Below are 16,842 nucleotides of genomic sequence, written 5' to 3'. Positions count from 1 at the left end.
ACCACTCTGCCATCTTCCATGTTTAAAAATTAACAAAAGCATGGATTAGCAAGCTTGCAAAGACTGCCAAGATGGGCCTTTTGCCTGGGATCTCAGTAATAACATTCCAGATTCCCTCTCAGCCACTAAGTTTCTGAATCCAGGGCACTTAGAAATTCAAGCTACCATTGCGGGTTGGGGGGTGGATTTAGTTTTTTGCTTCATAAGGATTTTTCAGGCAACTCAAAAGAGGACCCCCAAGGTTGTACAATTTGACAAGAGCTACATGAAGAAAATATTAAGTTTGGGCTCATATGCAACTTCATTTTTCATTCTCAGATTTTTGCTGCTTCAATGTGGGAATTGGGATTTTTTTTTTTATGGCCTTCTTATATTTATTCTGTGTTGCCCAGAACATTGCTATTTCCCATTGGCATCCATCCTATGCTTTCAAAATAAGGTACTAGCTCCTCATTAGATGAACTGCCTGGATGGTTCTATTGATAGTTTTTGCATGGATGTTTTAACTGAGTACAAAGGGATGAAAGTAGTGTTTCTGTTGTTGCTTTAATGGTTGAAATCTGGCTTCTTCGTATGTCATTTTAGAATCTGCTTTGGATAGCATCTAGAAGGTGCTTATTCTGATACTAAAGATGTTCTTAACAGATAGGAGAAAGAGTGATGTTTGGTTTTGTAGGAAGGGTACCGCTCTGGGGGAAACTGTAGAGTTTGTGTTTCAACACAGTAGTGCTTTGGGGTCTGTGTCTCTAGGTAGATTGCCTTATTTTAAACTTGAGTCTTTGTATTTGCTACCCTCTTTTCTGAAGCTATGGAAAAACTCTTTGACATTGTGCAACTGAAATACTTTTAGACATTTACTGACAAGAGGAGTGTGAAGGAAACAATAAAAAATACTGGCAGAGAAGAGTGGAATGGAAAAATTGAAAATGTCCGGGGTTTTAAAATAATCATTGTTAGTGTTTTAACATTTCTCTGGAGGCAGGTCACCTAGTGAGCTTACTCGGCCAAGTCAACAGGCTGCTTCCCTGGACACATCTGCTCACAATGATCTTTCCATCCTGGGAAAATCTCCCAAGAACCTCTATTGATAGTGTAACTCATCAAACACATCTGCCACCTAGTTGTCCTATCCCCACCACAGAGACTACAGCGAGGCCTCTTTGTGTTCTAAGCTGCATGTGTCACGGGGCCTCTCACACAGGGTATGCGGTTGGTCTGGTAAATGGGTGCCTGGGAGCTCTCTATAAGGCAAGGGCCTCCTGAGCACGTGAGGAGAAACTGTTTGGTCTAGGCCAGTTAAGACACTGTCTGATAAAAGCTGATGAGAAAAGGCTTTTCTGTTTTGGTAAAGATTAAGAAACTGAACATGAGAAAAAGAAATACCAACCAGAAAAAAAAAAATAACCCAGAAAAACTAGCACCCAGTAGGGTTCCCTGAACCTGACATGGCAGATATTGAGAAAAAGCTTCGGAATGAATAAAGCTGAGGGAAAACATTACAAAATTCTGCTACCAGGGTCATTACCATCACTTAGAGCATTTTATTACTTTGTAGAACTCTCACATCTTCTGACTTCAGTGGTAATGTTTGGGAAGATAATTTAGAAATTCAAGATTTGAATCTTTTTAGAGTTTTTTTTAATTTTTAGAGTTTTTTGAATCTTGCCAAGTTTGCTGGCCAGGAGGGAAGCTCAATCTGTCTTTATGTTGCAGGCAGAGACACCCGCAAGGTATCTTTTCTTTCGTAAAATAATAAGAAGGAAATTTCACAACAGTTTTCCTCCAATGCTGGCTGCCCCAGACATATGTGTGCCACCCTCAGTTCCTTACTGCTTAGGAAGTGGGCTGAACCACTGTCATACCTGCAGCCTTCCAGGAAAACCAAGCAAGAGTAATTCTCATTCAACAGTGGCTTGCTCTTGAGATTATAGGGAGCATAAAGAAAATCAAATCAATACCCCACTTAGTGCCCTTTAAGAAGTGTTGTAGAAACTTGAGAGGTACGTAATGTTTAATACCATGCAGTGGGAAGCACCTCAAAATTCCCTTTTGAGGATTCGCTTTCCCTCATTGATACCACATGTATTTGTTGGAAGGTGAGCCCGTGAGTCACTTTGCGTTGGCACTTTGTTTTTGCCCTTCCTGTCCTTCAGTCTTCCTTTTTGGGTGTCTCTTTTTCTGCCTTCCATGTCTGACCTAAGCCATGCTGCGCTGCGACTGGCTTTAGGATGCTTCTCTGATTCCTTCCCTCACATGTTATTAGTATAAAGACAAGGAGCGTGGCTATTTAATCGGTGCTCCCCTCCTTCCCTGCTGCATTCCATGTTTCCCCAGAGCTGCGCTCATCAGAGGAAGGTCCCTCTGGGGTACCTCTAGGAGCCAGTTAGTCAACATCAGTCAAAAGGTGACATGGCTGATCTCAGCGTGCTCTCACTTAGGAGACCAGCCCCACTGCAACCAGACTTCTAATGAGGTGTGAATAATCAGCGATTTAGTTTAAGAAATAGTATCACTAACTCAAATACAAAGAGACTTAGAGAAGTCTCTGTTAAAAGTCTAAGCATATACGGCCAACCCCATTTGTTGGGAGGACAACGGGCATGTGTCGCCCAGCACAGCGCCACCTCTGAGCTGGGGATAAGAGACTGCTACACATGCAAGGGAGAGGTGTCTGGTTTGCTCACATGAAGGCCCACATGCTGGCAGGTGACCTCTTTTGCTTCTTTTGACTCCAGTACCTTTTAAATTTTCTGTAGGAAAGGATCTGGCCTGGTGGCACTGTTCTCCTCAGGCCTCCTAGTGACGTTGTCCAAGTCTTCGTTCCACTTTAATTATCCTACACTCTCTGTAGGGGCTGCATCATCCTGCCTTAGAATAACTGGTGCTCTCCTCTTTTGCCTTTGTAGACGTTTGCCTCAGTGCCTTAGTAACAGATGTGCTGAAGCCTATGCTCATTATAGCTCCCCAGTTTAAAGTGACTAGGAATTTAGTACCGTAGGATTTTTCTCCCACCTAAGAATCTCAGTCTTTATTAGGCCGTCTTTAATGTCTACACTTAACAGTTCAGAATTTAATCTTTGAATCAGTATGAGGCAGTAGGATGGTCTTCAAGGGGCTACAAATATTTCCTTACATTGAATTATGACTAAGCTATGCAGTTTTACACTTTCTGTATTATAGCATTATTTTTTAAAGGAGAATTTTATGGGACTCTACAACTGTAGCAGTATCTCCTTCGAGTAGGTAATCGTGGTACCTGAAATATTGACTTTTAATTAGAATATTTTCTTTGGCAGAAATTAATATGTAGCTCTGGATCTTCCCAAATAATATATTATTCAGACTTGATATGAAACTAATCAAAACAGAGAAAAATAAATAAACTAAAATATTTAATAAAAATTTCTGGTACGTATAAGCAAATCAGAGTTAGTAATAAAAGAGGTAATACTTTATTTTAATGGTAAACTTTCATGCTAACTTAATAGTGTAATGGAACTGTAATATAAACTCATTTTCATATAAAATCTTTGTTTTAATTAACATATTAATACATAAAGAAACCATGTCTTTTTCAATTGTCTGTCCCTTTTTGTTCCTTGTATTTTGCATTATTCTCTGTTTTGTGTGAGGGCTCTGACCTCCTAAATACAAAAGTCAGTCTTTACATGACTCAGAATAGTGTTTATGGACAATCAATTCTGTTGATAAGAAACAACTAAAATACCAATGGTGTGATGGGGGGCTACGTATATGTAAAAAGAGGGTTGAGGCAAACAAACAAACAAACAAACAAACCCTCTTTTCAGAAAGTATCAACTGATCTCACGTCAGAAGACACACAGCCACAGAACAGTGCCCGTAGAGTATACTAGGGAAGGTTTGCAGGTACATTTTTAGAACATCATCTGATGAGTGAACTGGGAAGCAGTGTGACTGAGGTAACCGAACGACAGTAACGTACGACCTAGACATGTATTTTTGCGTTCTCATTTTTATGTTTATCCCACTACAAGATCCTCAGTGTGTGGCATACAGTATAATTAAAACACTTTCTTCTTGACACAAGTCATACCAGTACTGTGAAGCCACGGTTATTTTAGTGGTATTAGCCAAACTTTATATAAAACTATATGGCAAAACTGAAACAATGAGTATAACACAGACAAGAAAACCATATCATGGTTTAAAGGAAGTTAAGACTAGTTCATGACTAAACATTTTCTTTTCTTTTAAAACAACCCTCAAATGAAAACAGTTGTGAAATGTGTGCTGAAAATTGGCTGAAGCAATTAGACTCATGTTCTACCCTGGTGTGCTAGTAACAGGTTTCAGTAATATTGTATTTGTGATAAAATGGTGAATTATGGATGAAGAATTTTATTGCCTATATTAAATTTGGGAGATAAGCGAGAAATGATTACATAAGACCTCTCACTGGGGACCTAGTGGCAGGATGGACTGAAATGAAACCTCTGGTTTTGAAAGTCTAAACAAAACCTATTCATCCTTTATTATTATATCCTAGAAGAGAAAGAATATGTTGGCTTTGGGAAGTAACCTTAGATTACATGGAGTGCAAAATAATTTTAGGTTTCACATGTTGGTGATAAATGTTAATTTGACAATAAAAGATTTCTTTCCTTGAAAAATGATGAACTACCTAAATATTTCTCATAAAGGTTCCTTGGTGATTCAAGATAGAAAAATGCAGGTGAGAGTCAGGCTGCCTGGGCTTACCGCCCCCCCCCCCCATATTCATAAATTTAAGGAATTATGACAGAAGCTACATAGGAGCAACAGATGCAACGCGTGAAAAATCCATTAACAACACAAAGATTTGTGATCTGGCTGAATTACATTCAGACCAGTGGCAATTTTGGTTACTGTTTTCTTACTAAATAAGTCATAGGATTTTATGTGTTTCTGAAACCTTTCCCTATATCAACTTGCAAATTCAGAGGAGTATTTGTGTGTATGCTTTTTGGGTATGGATTAGCCTCCTAAAGTACATAATTCCAATAATTATCAGTGATAGAAGGGATGAATAAATTATGCTTCAAGCACAACAAAGTTAACAGTAAAAAATAGTCTGCATAAGTTTTTCTTAATGCATGTGCCTATATTAAATTTAACATTCTATATAACTGATATGATCCTGAAAGACTCCCGATGAGTTATTAATCCTGAACTGTACCACTGCCTGCTTTGGGACAAAGAATAAAATAGAATTTAAATGCTGCAGATGTCACGATGTTTTGAAAAGCCTCTTTAATTTAAGCACAGAGTTACGATGTGAACTGCAAATTCTAACAGCCTGGATGAGTGAAATATCAATGCCATGTTCGTTCTTTACACCAGAATGCAATGATTAAGCTTCAGGTCTTGTTCACAAAATTAAAGCCCAAACCAACATTCTCTCTCTTTGCTGAGAGCTTAGCATTGGGGCTGCTAAGTGATGGGAGGCTGTTTTCTTTAAGCAAAGAACATTACAGAGAGATGCACTGGGAAATACTGGCAAAGGGTGGAAATGTCCCCATTTTATTCTTGCTTTTGAAGGCTGGCCAAGTGCCTGAAGACCAGAGCTCTTCATCTTAATTCATGAGTCTGCTTTGATTTACCACCACAGTATACGCCATCAAAAGAAGGTTTCATTTTACTCATAATATTTGACAGAAGGGAAACAATGCTGATTAAAACAGAGTTACTTTGTATATTGCAATATTTTTGTGGGTGAGTTTATTATGCTTTCATTTTTGTCTGGATGTGGTAATCATTAAATGTGTGTGAAACTTCAAGGAGATTGAAGTGGTGGACACAAGCCATTTTTCTCCTCAGTATTATCCTGTTTACTCTTGAAAGTAGTACTGGGTGTGAGTTGTGCGCAGTGATATTCCTAGGCAGCAAATATGTGGAGGGGGCAGGAGGAATTTTCTATCCCATAAGCTCCTCCAATGAATGTAGACCAAATAATCACTACTGTGCTATTTGGACACAGGCCTGAGCACTTATTAAAAGCTCCCAGGCCACATTTACCCCTGAGCGTGACCATCTCTTACACACATATTTATCCTGAGAGGCAACTATATACAGACCATGGGGTAAGTTCCCTGGATGAAGCTAAGATTCAGCTAAAGACAATCCTAGTTTAAACTCTGTTACATTTTATTCATGTGAAGCATCTCCAAACTGTGCTCATATATGGGTGGGCTAATGATAAGAATTTTCAGGTAGCAGTATAAGAGTAAATGAGGGGGAAGGTGGACAAAGGAGCGCTGTCTCTACAGCTTTTTCCTTAATAAGGTTCACCTGACTTCTTAACCATTTACTCCATTCATACCTGCCAGGTTTCTCGGTATTATGTGCGTGTGTGTGCTGTGTGGCTGTGTGGGGGGTGCACGCCCACGTGTGTACACACATGGATGTGTTTATGAACTAGAATCATCATATTCTGACAGCTCTGGAAACTGGCACAAATGAACAGAATTAAATTCTGGGATGTCTCCTCTCAAATGAAGGTACTTAAAATTATGCTGTTATTTCTGTAGACTCGTGCTTTGGAATTTCTCTAAAGAATTTTTTGTTGACAAGAAGGCTCTATCTATGAACTCCTGAAAACATTTCTTAAAACCTTTTTCATGAATCAGACCATAAAATAAAGCACGTGTGTGTGTGTGTGTGTGTGTGTGTGTGTGTGTGTAAAGGCATAACTCTGGTAAGAAGGCAGATTTTCTATTTTCCTTTCCTTCTCTTTGATGATGACTTTAGCTGCCCCTTTCTCCAGACCGTCCTCCTGTTCCAACTTACTTCTTGCCATCACAGCTGTCTGAAACATTCTTTAAAAGCTGTGGCCTCAATTAAGAGCTCTTTGAGGACGTTCCAGGTATCATTTTCTGATGCCTGGACAAAAGGGGAGGGAAACAACAGGTTTACCAATAAGACAGGAATGTGAGGATTCTTACACTGTGCTTATTTCTGGCGAGAAAGGAAAGAAAACCCCTAGGAGGTCTAAATAATTCTCAATATAAAATGATGTTTACAAATACACTCTTGCCTTGGCAGAGCAGAAAGCCAACTTTGGTTGGAATGTGTCCTGCAGACATGGCATTACCAATGCAGCTGATAGCACCGATCGAGTAGGGTCTGTGGCATGGGACAGCAGCCGTGAACTGGGTCTGAAGTAAAAAATCTCTGAGAAACATCGATGGTCCTGGTGTGAAAAAGATGGATTGGTTCCCCCTCACGTTTAGAGCCTGTGCTTTTCTATTTACAAAGGGCTGAAATGCCAGGATTGCTGTGGTGAGCTAAGAAAGCCCTTGGTAGGACTACCTGTTTCTTGAATGCATTTGCCTTTGACTTTTTTTAACGGCACATATTTAAAAAACAGTTAATTAAAAAAAATAACCTTAGAAGACTGTTGCACATAACGTGGTATAAACTCATTGTTAACGAGAAGAACAATATTACTCTGCTGGAGGACCAAGTCCTGGAGGCTGAGTTTGCACTGTTCTGTCACTATGTGATTTTCTTCTTGATGACAGTGAGCTCTTTCTGAAGTTCAGTGAACTTGGGGCGGTTTTCAGGTTTATAATCCCAGCACTTCATCATAATTTTAAAAATGTCCTCTGGACAATGCTGAGGGGCTGACATTCGGTATCCTGAAGACCCAAGAGAAGAAGAACAGAGGTTTTAGAATGGGGATAAGATATAAATGTTCACATAGGGCATTATGCAGTTTGTAATTTTTAGTACCTTATGTTGTCGGTTAATAGAAACAAAAAAATCCATTTCGGGGCAAACTGATTTTTTTTCTATAAGTAATGCAGACTTTAATATTAATAGAGCAACATCATTACCTTCTAGTTCAAAGAACCCATTTTCTGTTTGTTCATTTGTCACAAAGTCTGATGTAAGATACATCACATACAAATGCATGTTTCAGTTGCTCTAAGTATTTGCTTTTAGAATTTGCTTTTAGATGCTGTAGGCAGAGTTTTAAAAAAATCATCTTTACAACTCAGGTTTTTGAAGATGAGGAAAAGGATGAGGATTTATAAACATTAACTTAAAAGTGAAATAAAAATGAATATGAGGCATATTCCTTTACGGTCTGAGAAGAATATTATCTTTAATTCAAAGTCAACTGGCAGTGTCCCGGCAGTATGCTGGGCGGTATGTGTGTGCCTGTGTGCATTTGCCCCCGGCGCGGTAGGAAAAGGGAGGAAGGAAGCTGGAAAGTCATCTTCCTACACCCGATTCTACAACCATGCCCCCCTCGAGGGGCCTGACCCTAGGGCACTGGTGTTTTGTTGAAAGTATTGTGTTGTTGTTGAAAGCCGGGGACTACACAAGTGCACGTGAGGGTGTCACCGTCACCTGCTTATTCCTGTCCCTGATCTGAGAACACCATCGGGCTTCTTCAGAACTGTTCCAAAATTCTCAACTTCTTCCTGAAGTCTAACTGCATTTCAATTTGCAGTAATATTAACAGTGTTTATTTGGCATAGAATAAAAAATAGGTGGTCTACCTCAATCTCCTATTTCCCTGGAAGATAGTGAATGGCACAGCCTTGCAGGTGTCATGCCAGGCAGGGGGAGTGGAAGAAAAGCCTAGAGCTTTCTATTTTCAAAGAGCTGGGATCTATCTTTTAAAGTCTTTGTTGTTGCTGTTGGTTTGGTTGTGTAAGAGCTACACCATCCATAAAGTTCAAAAGTAAATTAACCAGCACCTCTTCTATCGCGTGCCCAAGAGTACCCCCTTCCTCCTCCCAGGAAATGCAGACACGGCACCAGCACTGCCCGGGCTGGGTGTGAACACTGCTACCCCGTGTCTTCGGCTCACCTCTTTCCACTTGCTCCCGAGCTTGTTGATTTGTCATTCCAGGGTATGGGCAGACCCCTAAGCTGAAGGTCTCCCAGAGGAGGATGCCAAAGCTCCACACATCACTCTCAGAGCTGTATCTCCCTGCAGGGCGAACAAAACCACACTCAGGTCATTGGATAAGCGGGTGACCATTTCTGGTTGTGTATGTCTATGTCAGTCACATATTAACATATTTAAACTTACCAGGAATTCAATAACTAGTGATCTTATTTTCTTGACTAGTTTTGCTTTCCAGGAGTAGTAATATTACCAATTAAATGAATAGTCTTCAGGCTGCTACTTTAACCAAACCACCTTCCAAATCACATTTCCCCCACCAAGAACAAATATTCACTCAGTATGCAAGCTTACTTTCTCTGTGGCCTCTAAATGAGATGGATGGTTTATATAAAAAAGATATAAATTTGTACACATCGATGCCTAGGAGATTAAATAAGTTGGAGTTCTGCAATTTTGTCTTCTGCCTGCATCATTTTCTTTCTACTAAAATTACAAACAAACTTAAAGCAATAAGGAAAGTTTCTTAACTTCAATTTTTTACTCATCACTGTTTACAGATATTCTTACATGCTTAAAGTTCTCATTTTCTCCACTGATAGTTTCATTTACGGAAAATACATTTTTCTGTGTTTTGAATAGAGTAGAAATTAACATAGCTGGCTGATAAAAACAACTTCTTTAAATTACATGGTGCCGTGTTTTGTCAAAATATCTCGGTGCACCTGCTTTACTGAATTACATAAGCTAACTCTTAGTTTAGTTTAGTTTAGTTTTTTTTTCCCTTGGTAATCTTCTAGAGAAACAAGGAGATAAAAGCCAATACCAGATATCTTCTGGAATGAATGTGAAATCAAGGAGGGGAGGCAGAAAAGGCTATGAATTTTCAAGATTTTCCAACATAATTCTGCCACTCCGGGATGTATAAATGCCCATCCTCTCAAAATGTCTTGTTACTTTGAGTAGGATGGCCTTTTCTCTTTCTTGAAAACAGTACAATGAGAATGAGAGTACGCCTGTGCTATAACTGCTCTGACGTCAGAGTTTGGAGCGTACTTGCTGATCATCATCTCCAGCTGTGTGAATTAGCTTCCTTCTTACTAGACAGTAATTACGGACATTCACTATGCTAGTCGGTAGGAAGATTAGTTTCCCTGTCTGCATATCAACTCTTTTCATGTTTGGCATCCAATAATTTAAAACTTTTTATGAAAATCATTCAATGGTTACAAGTTAAGACTAATTAACTCTTTAAGGAAGTACAAGGCATAGAGAGCCAAATACCTTATTTTTGTAAGATAGTATCTGGGAAGATATCAAGAATGGCCAGTTGTATTATAAATTAAGATCACACTCTAGAAGTGAAAGCTTATAACCTAACTCTGTAACCTTGACATTTTTTTTCTTTTTTTTTTAAATTTTATTTTATTTTATTATTTTTGGCTGCGTCGGGTCTTCATTGCTGCGCGCAGGCTTTCTCTAGTTGCGACAAACGGGGGCTACTTTTTGTCACGGTGCGCGGGCTTCTCATTGCAGTGGCTTCTCGTTGCCAAGCATGGACTCTAGGCGCGTGGGCTTCGGTAGTTGTGGCACGGGGGCTCAGTAGTTGTGGCTCACGGGCTCTAGAGCACAGGCTCAGTAGTTGTGGCGCACGGGCTTAGCTGCTCTGTGGCATGTGGGATATTCCCGGACCAGGGCTTGAACCCGTGTTCCCTGTGTTGGCAGCCGGATTCCTAACCACTGCGCCACCAGGGAAGCCCTGCAACCTTGACTTTTGAATCTGGTTTTACTGGATAATTTAAAAAAATTAATTAATAATTACTTCTTTATTTTTCTTATTGAGATATAATTAACATAACATTATATTAGTTCCAGGTGTACAGCATGATGATTTAATGTTTGCATATATTGCAAAATAATCACCACGATAAGTCTAGTCAACATCACCATCCATAGTCACCATCCATAGTCATAAAAATTTTTTTTCTTGTAATAAGAACTTCAAGATCTACTCTCTTGGCAACTTTCAAATATGCAATATAGTATTATTAATTATAGTCACCATGTTTTACATTACACCCCCATGACTCATTTGTTTTATAACTGGAATTTTGTACCTCTTGACCACCTTAACCCTCCCCCTACCTCCCACTGCTAGACTCTGGCAACCACCAGTCTGTTCTCTGTATCTATGAGAGTGGTTTTGTTGTTGTTGTTTAGATTTCACATATAAATGAGATTATACAGTATTTGTCTTTCTCTGTCTGACTTATTTCCCTTAGCATGATACCCTCAAGGTCCATCCATGTTGTCACAAATGGCATGATTTCGCTCTTTGCTATGGTTGAATAATATTCTATTGTATATACACACTATATCTTCTTTATTCATTCGTCCATCGATGTACACTTAGGCTATTTCCGTATCTTGGCAATTGTAAATAATGCTGCAAATGAACACGGGGGTGCATATATCTTCTTGAGTTAGCATTTTTGTTTTCTTCAGATAAATACCCGGAAGTGGAACTGCTAGATCATATGGTAGCTCTATTTTTAGTTTTATGAGGAACCTCCATACTGTTTTCCATAGTGGTTGCACCAATTTACATTCCTCCTGACAGTGGAGGAGGGATCCTTTTCTCCACAACCTGGCCAACACTTGTTACTTCTTGTTTTAATAACAGCCGTTCTAACAGGTATGAGGTGATAAGTCACTGTGGTTTTGATTTGCATTTCCCTGATGATTAGTGATGTTGAGTATCTTTTCATGAAACTGTTGGCCATGTATATCCCTTCTTTGGAAAACTGTCTATTCTGAACTTCTGCCCATTTTTTAATCAGATTGTTTTTTGTCTTGAGTTGCATGAGTTCTTTATATATTTAAATATTAACCCCTATCAGATATACGACTTGCAAATATATTCTCTCATTCGGTAGGTGTCCTTTTATTTTGTAAATGGTTTCCTTTGCTGTGCTTTTTAGTTTGAAATAGCCCGACTTGTTTATTTTTGCTTTTGTTGCCTTTGCTTTGATGTCAAATCCAAAAACTCATCTCCAGCACTAGAGCTTACTGCCTATGTTTTCTTCTAGGAGTTTTATGACTTCAGGTCTTATAGTCAAGTCTTTAACCATTTTGAGTTAATTTTTGCATATGGTGTAAGATAGTGGTCTGTTTCATTCTTTGGCATGTGGCTGTCCAGTTTTCCCAACATTTACTGAAGAGATGTCCTTTCCCCATTGTATATTCTTGCCTCCTCTGTCATAAATTAATTGACCATTTATGCATGGGATTATTTCTAGGCTTTCTATTCTGTTCCATTGATCTGTGTGTCTGTTTAATTCTAATACCACGCTGCTTTAAATACCATAGCTTTGTAGTATAGTTTGAAATCAGGGAGCATGATGCCCCTAGCTCTGTACTTCTTCCTCAGGATTGCTTTGACTGTTAGGGTCTTTTGCGGTTCCATGAAAATTTTAGTATTATTTGATCCAGTTATGTGAAAAATGCCATCGGAATTTTGATAGGGATTGCACTGAATCTGTAGATTGCTTTGGGTAGTATGAACATTTTATTAATATTGATTCTTCCAATCCATGAGCATGAAATATCTTTTCATTTATTTGTGTCTTCTTCAGTTTTTTTTGGTTGTGTCTGATAGTTTTCAATGTACAGGTTTTTCACCTCCTTGGTGAAATTTATTCCTAGATATTTTATTGTTTTTGATGCAATTATAAATGGAACTGTTTCCTTAATTTCTCTTTCTGATAATTTGTTATTAGTGTATAGAAACACAACAGATTTTTGTATTTTGACTTTGTATCCTGCAATTTACTGTATTCATTGATTACTTCTAACAGTTTCTTGGTGGAGGCTTTAGGATTTTCTATATAATATCATTTCATCTGCAAATAAGGACAGTTTTACTTCTTCCTTTCCAAATGGGATTCTTTTCATTTCTTTCTCTTGCCTAATTGCTGTGGCTAGGACTTCCAATACTATGTTGAACAAAAGTGGTGAGAGTGGGCATCCTTGTCTTGTTCCTGTTCTTAGAGGAAAAGCTTTCAGCTTTTTACTGTGAACTGTGATGTTAGCTGTGGGCTTGTCATATGTGACCTTTATTATGTTGAGGTACACTTCCTCTGTACCCACTTTGTTGAGAATTTTTATCTTAATGGGATGTTGAGTTTTGTCCAATGCTTTTTCTGTATCTATTGAGATGATATGATGATATGATTTTTAGCCTTTATTTTGTTAATGTGGTGCATCATGTTGATTGATTTGCAAATGTTAAACCATCCTTGTATCCTTGGAATAAATCCCACTTGATCATGATGTATGATCCTTTTATTATTTAATGTATTGCTGAATTCCGTTTGCTAAACATTTTGTTGAGAATTTTTGCTTCTGTGTTCATCAGGAACAATGGCCTGTAATTTTCTTTTCTTGTGATGTCTTTATGTGGTTTTGATATCAGAGTAATGATGGACTCATAAAATGAGTTTGGGAGTATTCCCTCTTCTTCTGTTTTGGAAGAGTTTGAGAACGACTGGTATTAATCTTCTTTGAGTGTATGGTAAAATTCACCAGTGAAGCCATTCATTCCTAGACTTCTTTTTGTTGAGAGGTTTTTTTGTTACTGATTCAATTTCAGAAGGTTTTTGTTTGAGAGATTTTTTTCATTTTTTCTAGGTTGTCCAGTTTGTTGGCATATAGTTGTTCATAGAAGCCTCTTACCATCCTTTGTATATCTGTGGTATCAGTTGTAATGTCTCATTTTTCATTTTTAACTGTTTTGATTTGGTTTCTGTCACTTTTTTTTTCTTGCTGAGTGTAGCTAAAGTTTTGTCAATTCTATCATTTCAAAGAAATAGCTATTAGTTTCATTGATCTTTTCTATTGTCTTTTTAGTCTTTATTTCATTCATTTCTGCTCTGATCTTTGTTATTTCCTTCCTTCTAATAACTTTGGGTTTTATTTTTTCTTCTTCTAGTTCCTTGAGGTGTGATGTTATGTTGTTTGAGATCTTTCTTGTTTCTTGAGGTAGGCATTTATTACTATGAACATACCTCTCAGAACTGCTTTTACTGCATCACCTAACTTTCGGTATGTTCTATTTCCATTTTAATTTGTCTCAAGGTAATTTTGACTTTTCTTCTGATTTATTCTGTGACCCACTGGTTGTTCAGTAGCATGTTTAATTTCCACATATTTGTGAATTTCCTAGCTTTCTTCTTGTAACTGACTTCTAGTTCCATACCATTGTGGTCAGAAAAGATGCTTGATGTGATTTCAGTCTTGTTAAATTTATTAAGACTTGTTTTGTGGCCTAACATATAATCTGTCTTGGGGAATATTCCACGTGCACTAGGAAAGAATATGTATTCTGCTTCTTTTGGATGGCATGTGTATACTGATCTATAGATATCTATCTATATATATATCTGTTAAGTTCATCTGGTCTAAAGTGTCATTTAAGGCTGACATTTCCTTACTGATTTTCTGTCTGATCTTTACATTGACTCAGGTAGGGTACTGAAGTCCCCTACTATTATTGTATTGCTGTTTATTTCTCCTTTTAGGTCTGTGAACATTTTTTTTTTTTATATATTTAAGTATTCCTATGTTAGGTGCATAAATATTTACAAATTTTATATCCTCTTTTTGGATTGACCTCTTTATCATTATGTAATGCCCTCCTTTGTCTCTGATTACAGTCTTTGTTTTAAAATCTACTTTGTTTGATATAAATATAGCCACCCCAGCTTCCTTTTGGTTTCCATTTGCATGGAATACCTTTCTCCATCCCTTCACTTTTAGTCTTTGTGTGTCCTTATGTCTGCGATGAGTCTCTTGTAGGCAGCATATAGATGGGTCTTATTTTTTATTCCATTCAGCAACTCTGTCTTTTGACTGGCAAATTTAGTCCCTTTACATTTAACGTTGTTATTGATATGTATGTACTTATTGCCATTTTAATTCCTTTCTTGCTGTTTTATAGTTCCTCTCTGTTCCTTACTTCTTCACTTGCTCTCTTCCTTTGTGGTTTGGTGACTTTCTTTAATGGTATGCTTAGATTTTTCTCATTATCATTACTGTATCTACTATAGATTTTGACTTTGTGGTAACCATGAGGCTTACATATAACAACTTACATTTTTAAGTTGATTAAAAAAAACTGAAGATTGAACACATTCAAAAGCTATACATTTTCACTCCCCCCTGCCTTGTTTTATGTTTCTGATGTCAGATTTTACATCTATTTATCTGGTATATCCCTTAACTAATTTTTGTAGTTATAGTTTTTATTTTTTTGTCTTTAACCTTCATACTACCTTTATAAGTGACTGATCCACTACCTTACTACATATTTACCTTTACCAGTGAGATATATATACTTTCATATATTTTCTTGTTACTAATTAGCAACCTTTCTTTTCAGCTTAGAGAAGTCCCTTTACCATTCCTTGTAAGGCCAGTTTAGTGGTGATGAACTCTTTTAGATTTTGCTTATCTGGAAAACTCTTTCCCTCTCCTTCAATTTTGAATGATAACTTTGCCAAGTAGAGTATTCTTTGTTGGAAGTATTCTTCTTTCAGCACAGTGAATATATCATGCCATTCCTTTCCTGCATGCAAAGTTTCTGTTGAAATATTTGCTGGTAGTTGTATGGGGAATCCCTTGTATATAACAAGTTGTTTTTCTCTTGCTGCTTTTAAGATTTACTTTTCTTTAACTTTTGACACTTTAATTATAATGTGTTTGGTGTGGGTCTTTCTGGGTTCATCATCTTATTTGGAACACTGTGGGTTTCCTGGTCTGGATGTCTCTTTCCTTTCCCAGGTAGGAAGTTTTCGGCCATTATATCTTTTTTTTTTCTTTAAATAAATTTATTTATTTTTTTATTTACTTATTTTTGGCTGCGTTGGGTCTTTGCTGCTGCGTGAGGGCTTTCTCTAGTTGCGGCGAGCGGGGGCTACTCTTTGTTGTGGTGCACGGGCTTCTTTCTCATTGTGGTGGCTTCTCTTGTTGTGGAGTACGGGCTCTAGGCGTGCGGGCTTCAGTAGTTGTGGCGCACGGGCTCAGTAGTTGTGGCACATGGGCTCAGTAGTTGTGGCGCACGGGCTCAGTAGTTGTGGCTCACGGGCTCTAGAGCACAGGCTCAGTAGTTGCGGCGCACAGGCTTAGCTGCTCTGCAGCATGTGGGATCTTCCCGGACCAGGGATTGAACCCGTGTCCCATGCATTGGCAGGTGGATTCCCAACCACTGTGCCACCAGGGAAGTCCCCCATTATATCTTCAAATAAGTTTTCTGCCCCTTTCTCTCTCTCTCTCCTCCATCTGGGACTACTATAATGCAAATAGTCTGCTAGATGTTGTCTCATAAGTCCCTTAAGCTCTCTTGGCTTTTTTCATTCTTTTTTCTTTTTATTGCTGTGATTGGATGACTTCCATTGCCCTCTGAGCTCACTGATCCTTTATTCTGTTTCACGTAGTATGATGTTGAACCTCTCTAGCATATTTTTCAACTCAGTTATTGTATTCTTCAACTCTATGTCTTTTCTTTGGTACCTTCTTATATTTTCTATCTCTTTGTTGAAATTCTCACTATGTTCATCCATTCTTTACCACCTTTAACGTTTTATCAGGTGGATAAACTATGTCCGTTTCGTGAAGGTTTTTTTCTGAGGTGTTATCTTGTTCTTTCGTTTGGAACACATTCCTCATTTTGCTTGACTTTCTGTGCTCGTTTCCATGCATTAGATGAAACAGCCACCTCCCCCAGTCCTGTAGGAGTGGCCTCCTGTAGGAGATACAACTTACCATCCAGCTCTGACCTAACTCTCCGATGTCTCTCAAGCCTTTGTGATTGTCCAAGCAGCCTATTTTATTTTTTAATATCTCCTAGTAGTTGAAGGTGTTCCAAGACCTGTCAGTGTCCCAAAGAGGAATATCTAGCACAT

At 38.2% G+C, this 16,842-nt stretch overlaps 1 protein-coding gene across 8 annotated transcripts in view; it reads right to left on the bottom strand.

The window, feature by feature from the left end:
- Positions 1–5,254: 5,254 nt before the first annotated feature.
- Positions 5,255–16,842, bottom strand: part of FER (FER tyrosine kinase) — a 462,076-nt gene continuing 450,488 nt past the window's right edge. For 4 of the 8 annotated variants that reach the window (XM_068535705.1, XM_068535706.1, XM_068535708.1 and 1 more), the window contains 2 exons: positions 8,843–8,965; positions 5,255–7,658 (listed from right to left, as the gene is read on the bottom strand). In XM_068535705.1, the coding sequence (XP_068391806.1) occupies positions 7,516–7,658; positions 8,843–8,965 (266 nt within the window). In that variant the 3' untranslated portion in view covers positions 5,255–7,515. Of the gene's footprint in view, positions 7,659–8,648; positions 8,966–16,842 lie in introns of those variants that run through there. The other 4 variants (XM_068535703.1, XM_068535701.1, XM_068535704.1 and 1 more) reach the window with 1 other exon arrangement.

The sequence above is a fragment of the Eschrichtius robustus genome, chromosome 2, assembly GCF_028021215.1.
Source record: "Eschrichtius robustus isolate mEscRob2 chromosome 2, mEscRob2.pri, whole genome shotgun sequence".
NCBI classification, from domain to species: Eukaryota; Metazoa; Chordata; class Mammalia; order Artiodactyla; family Eschrichtiidae; genus Eschrichtius; species Eschrichtius robustus.
The sequence above is the reverse complement of the archived record's forward strand: the minus strand, read 5'-3'. Positions and strand labels throughout refer to the sequence as shown.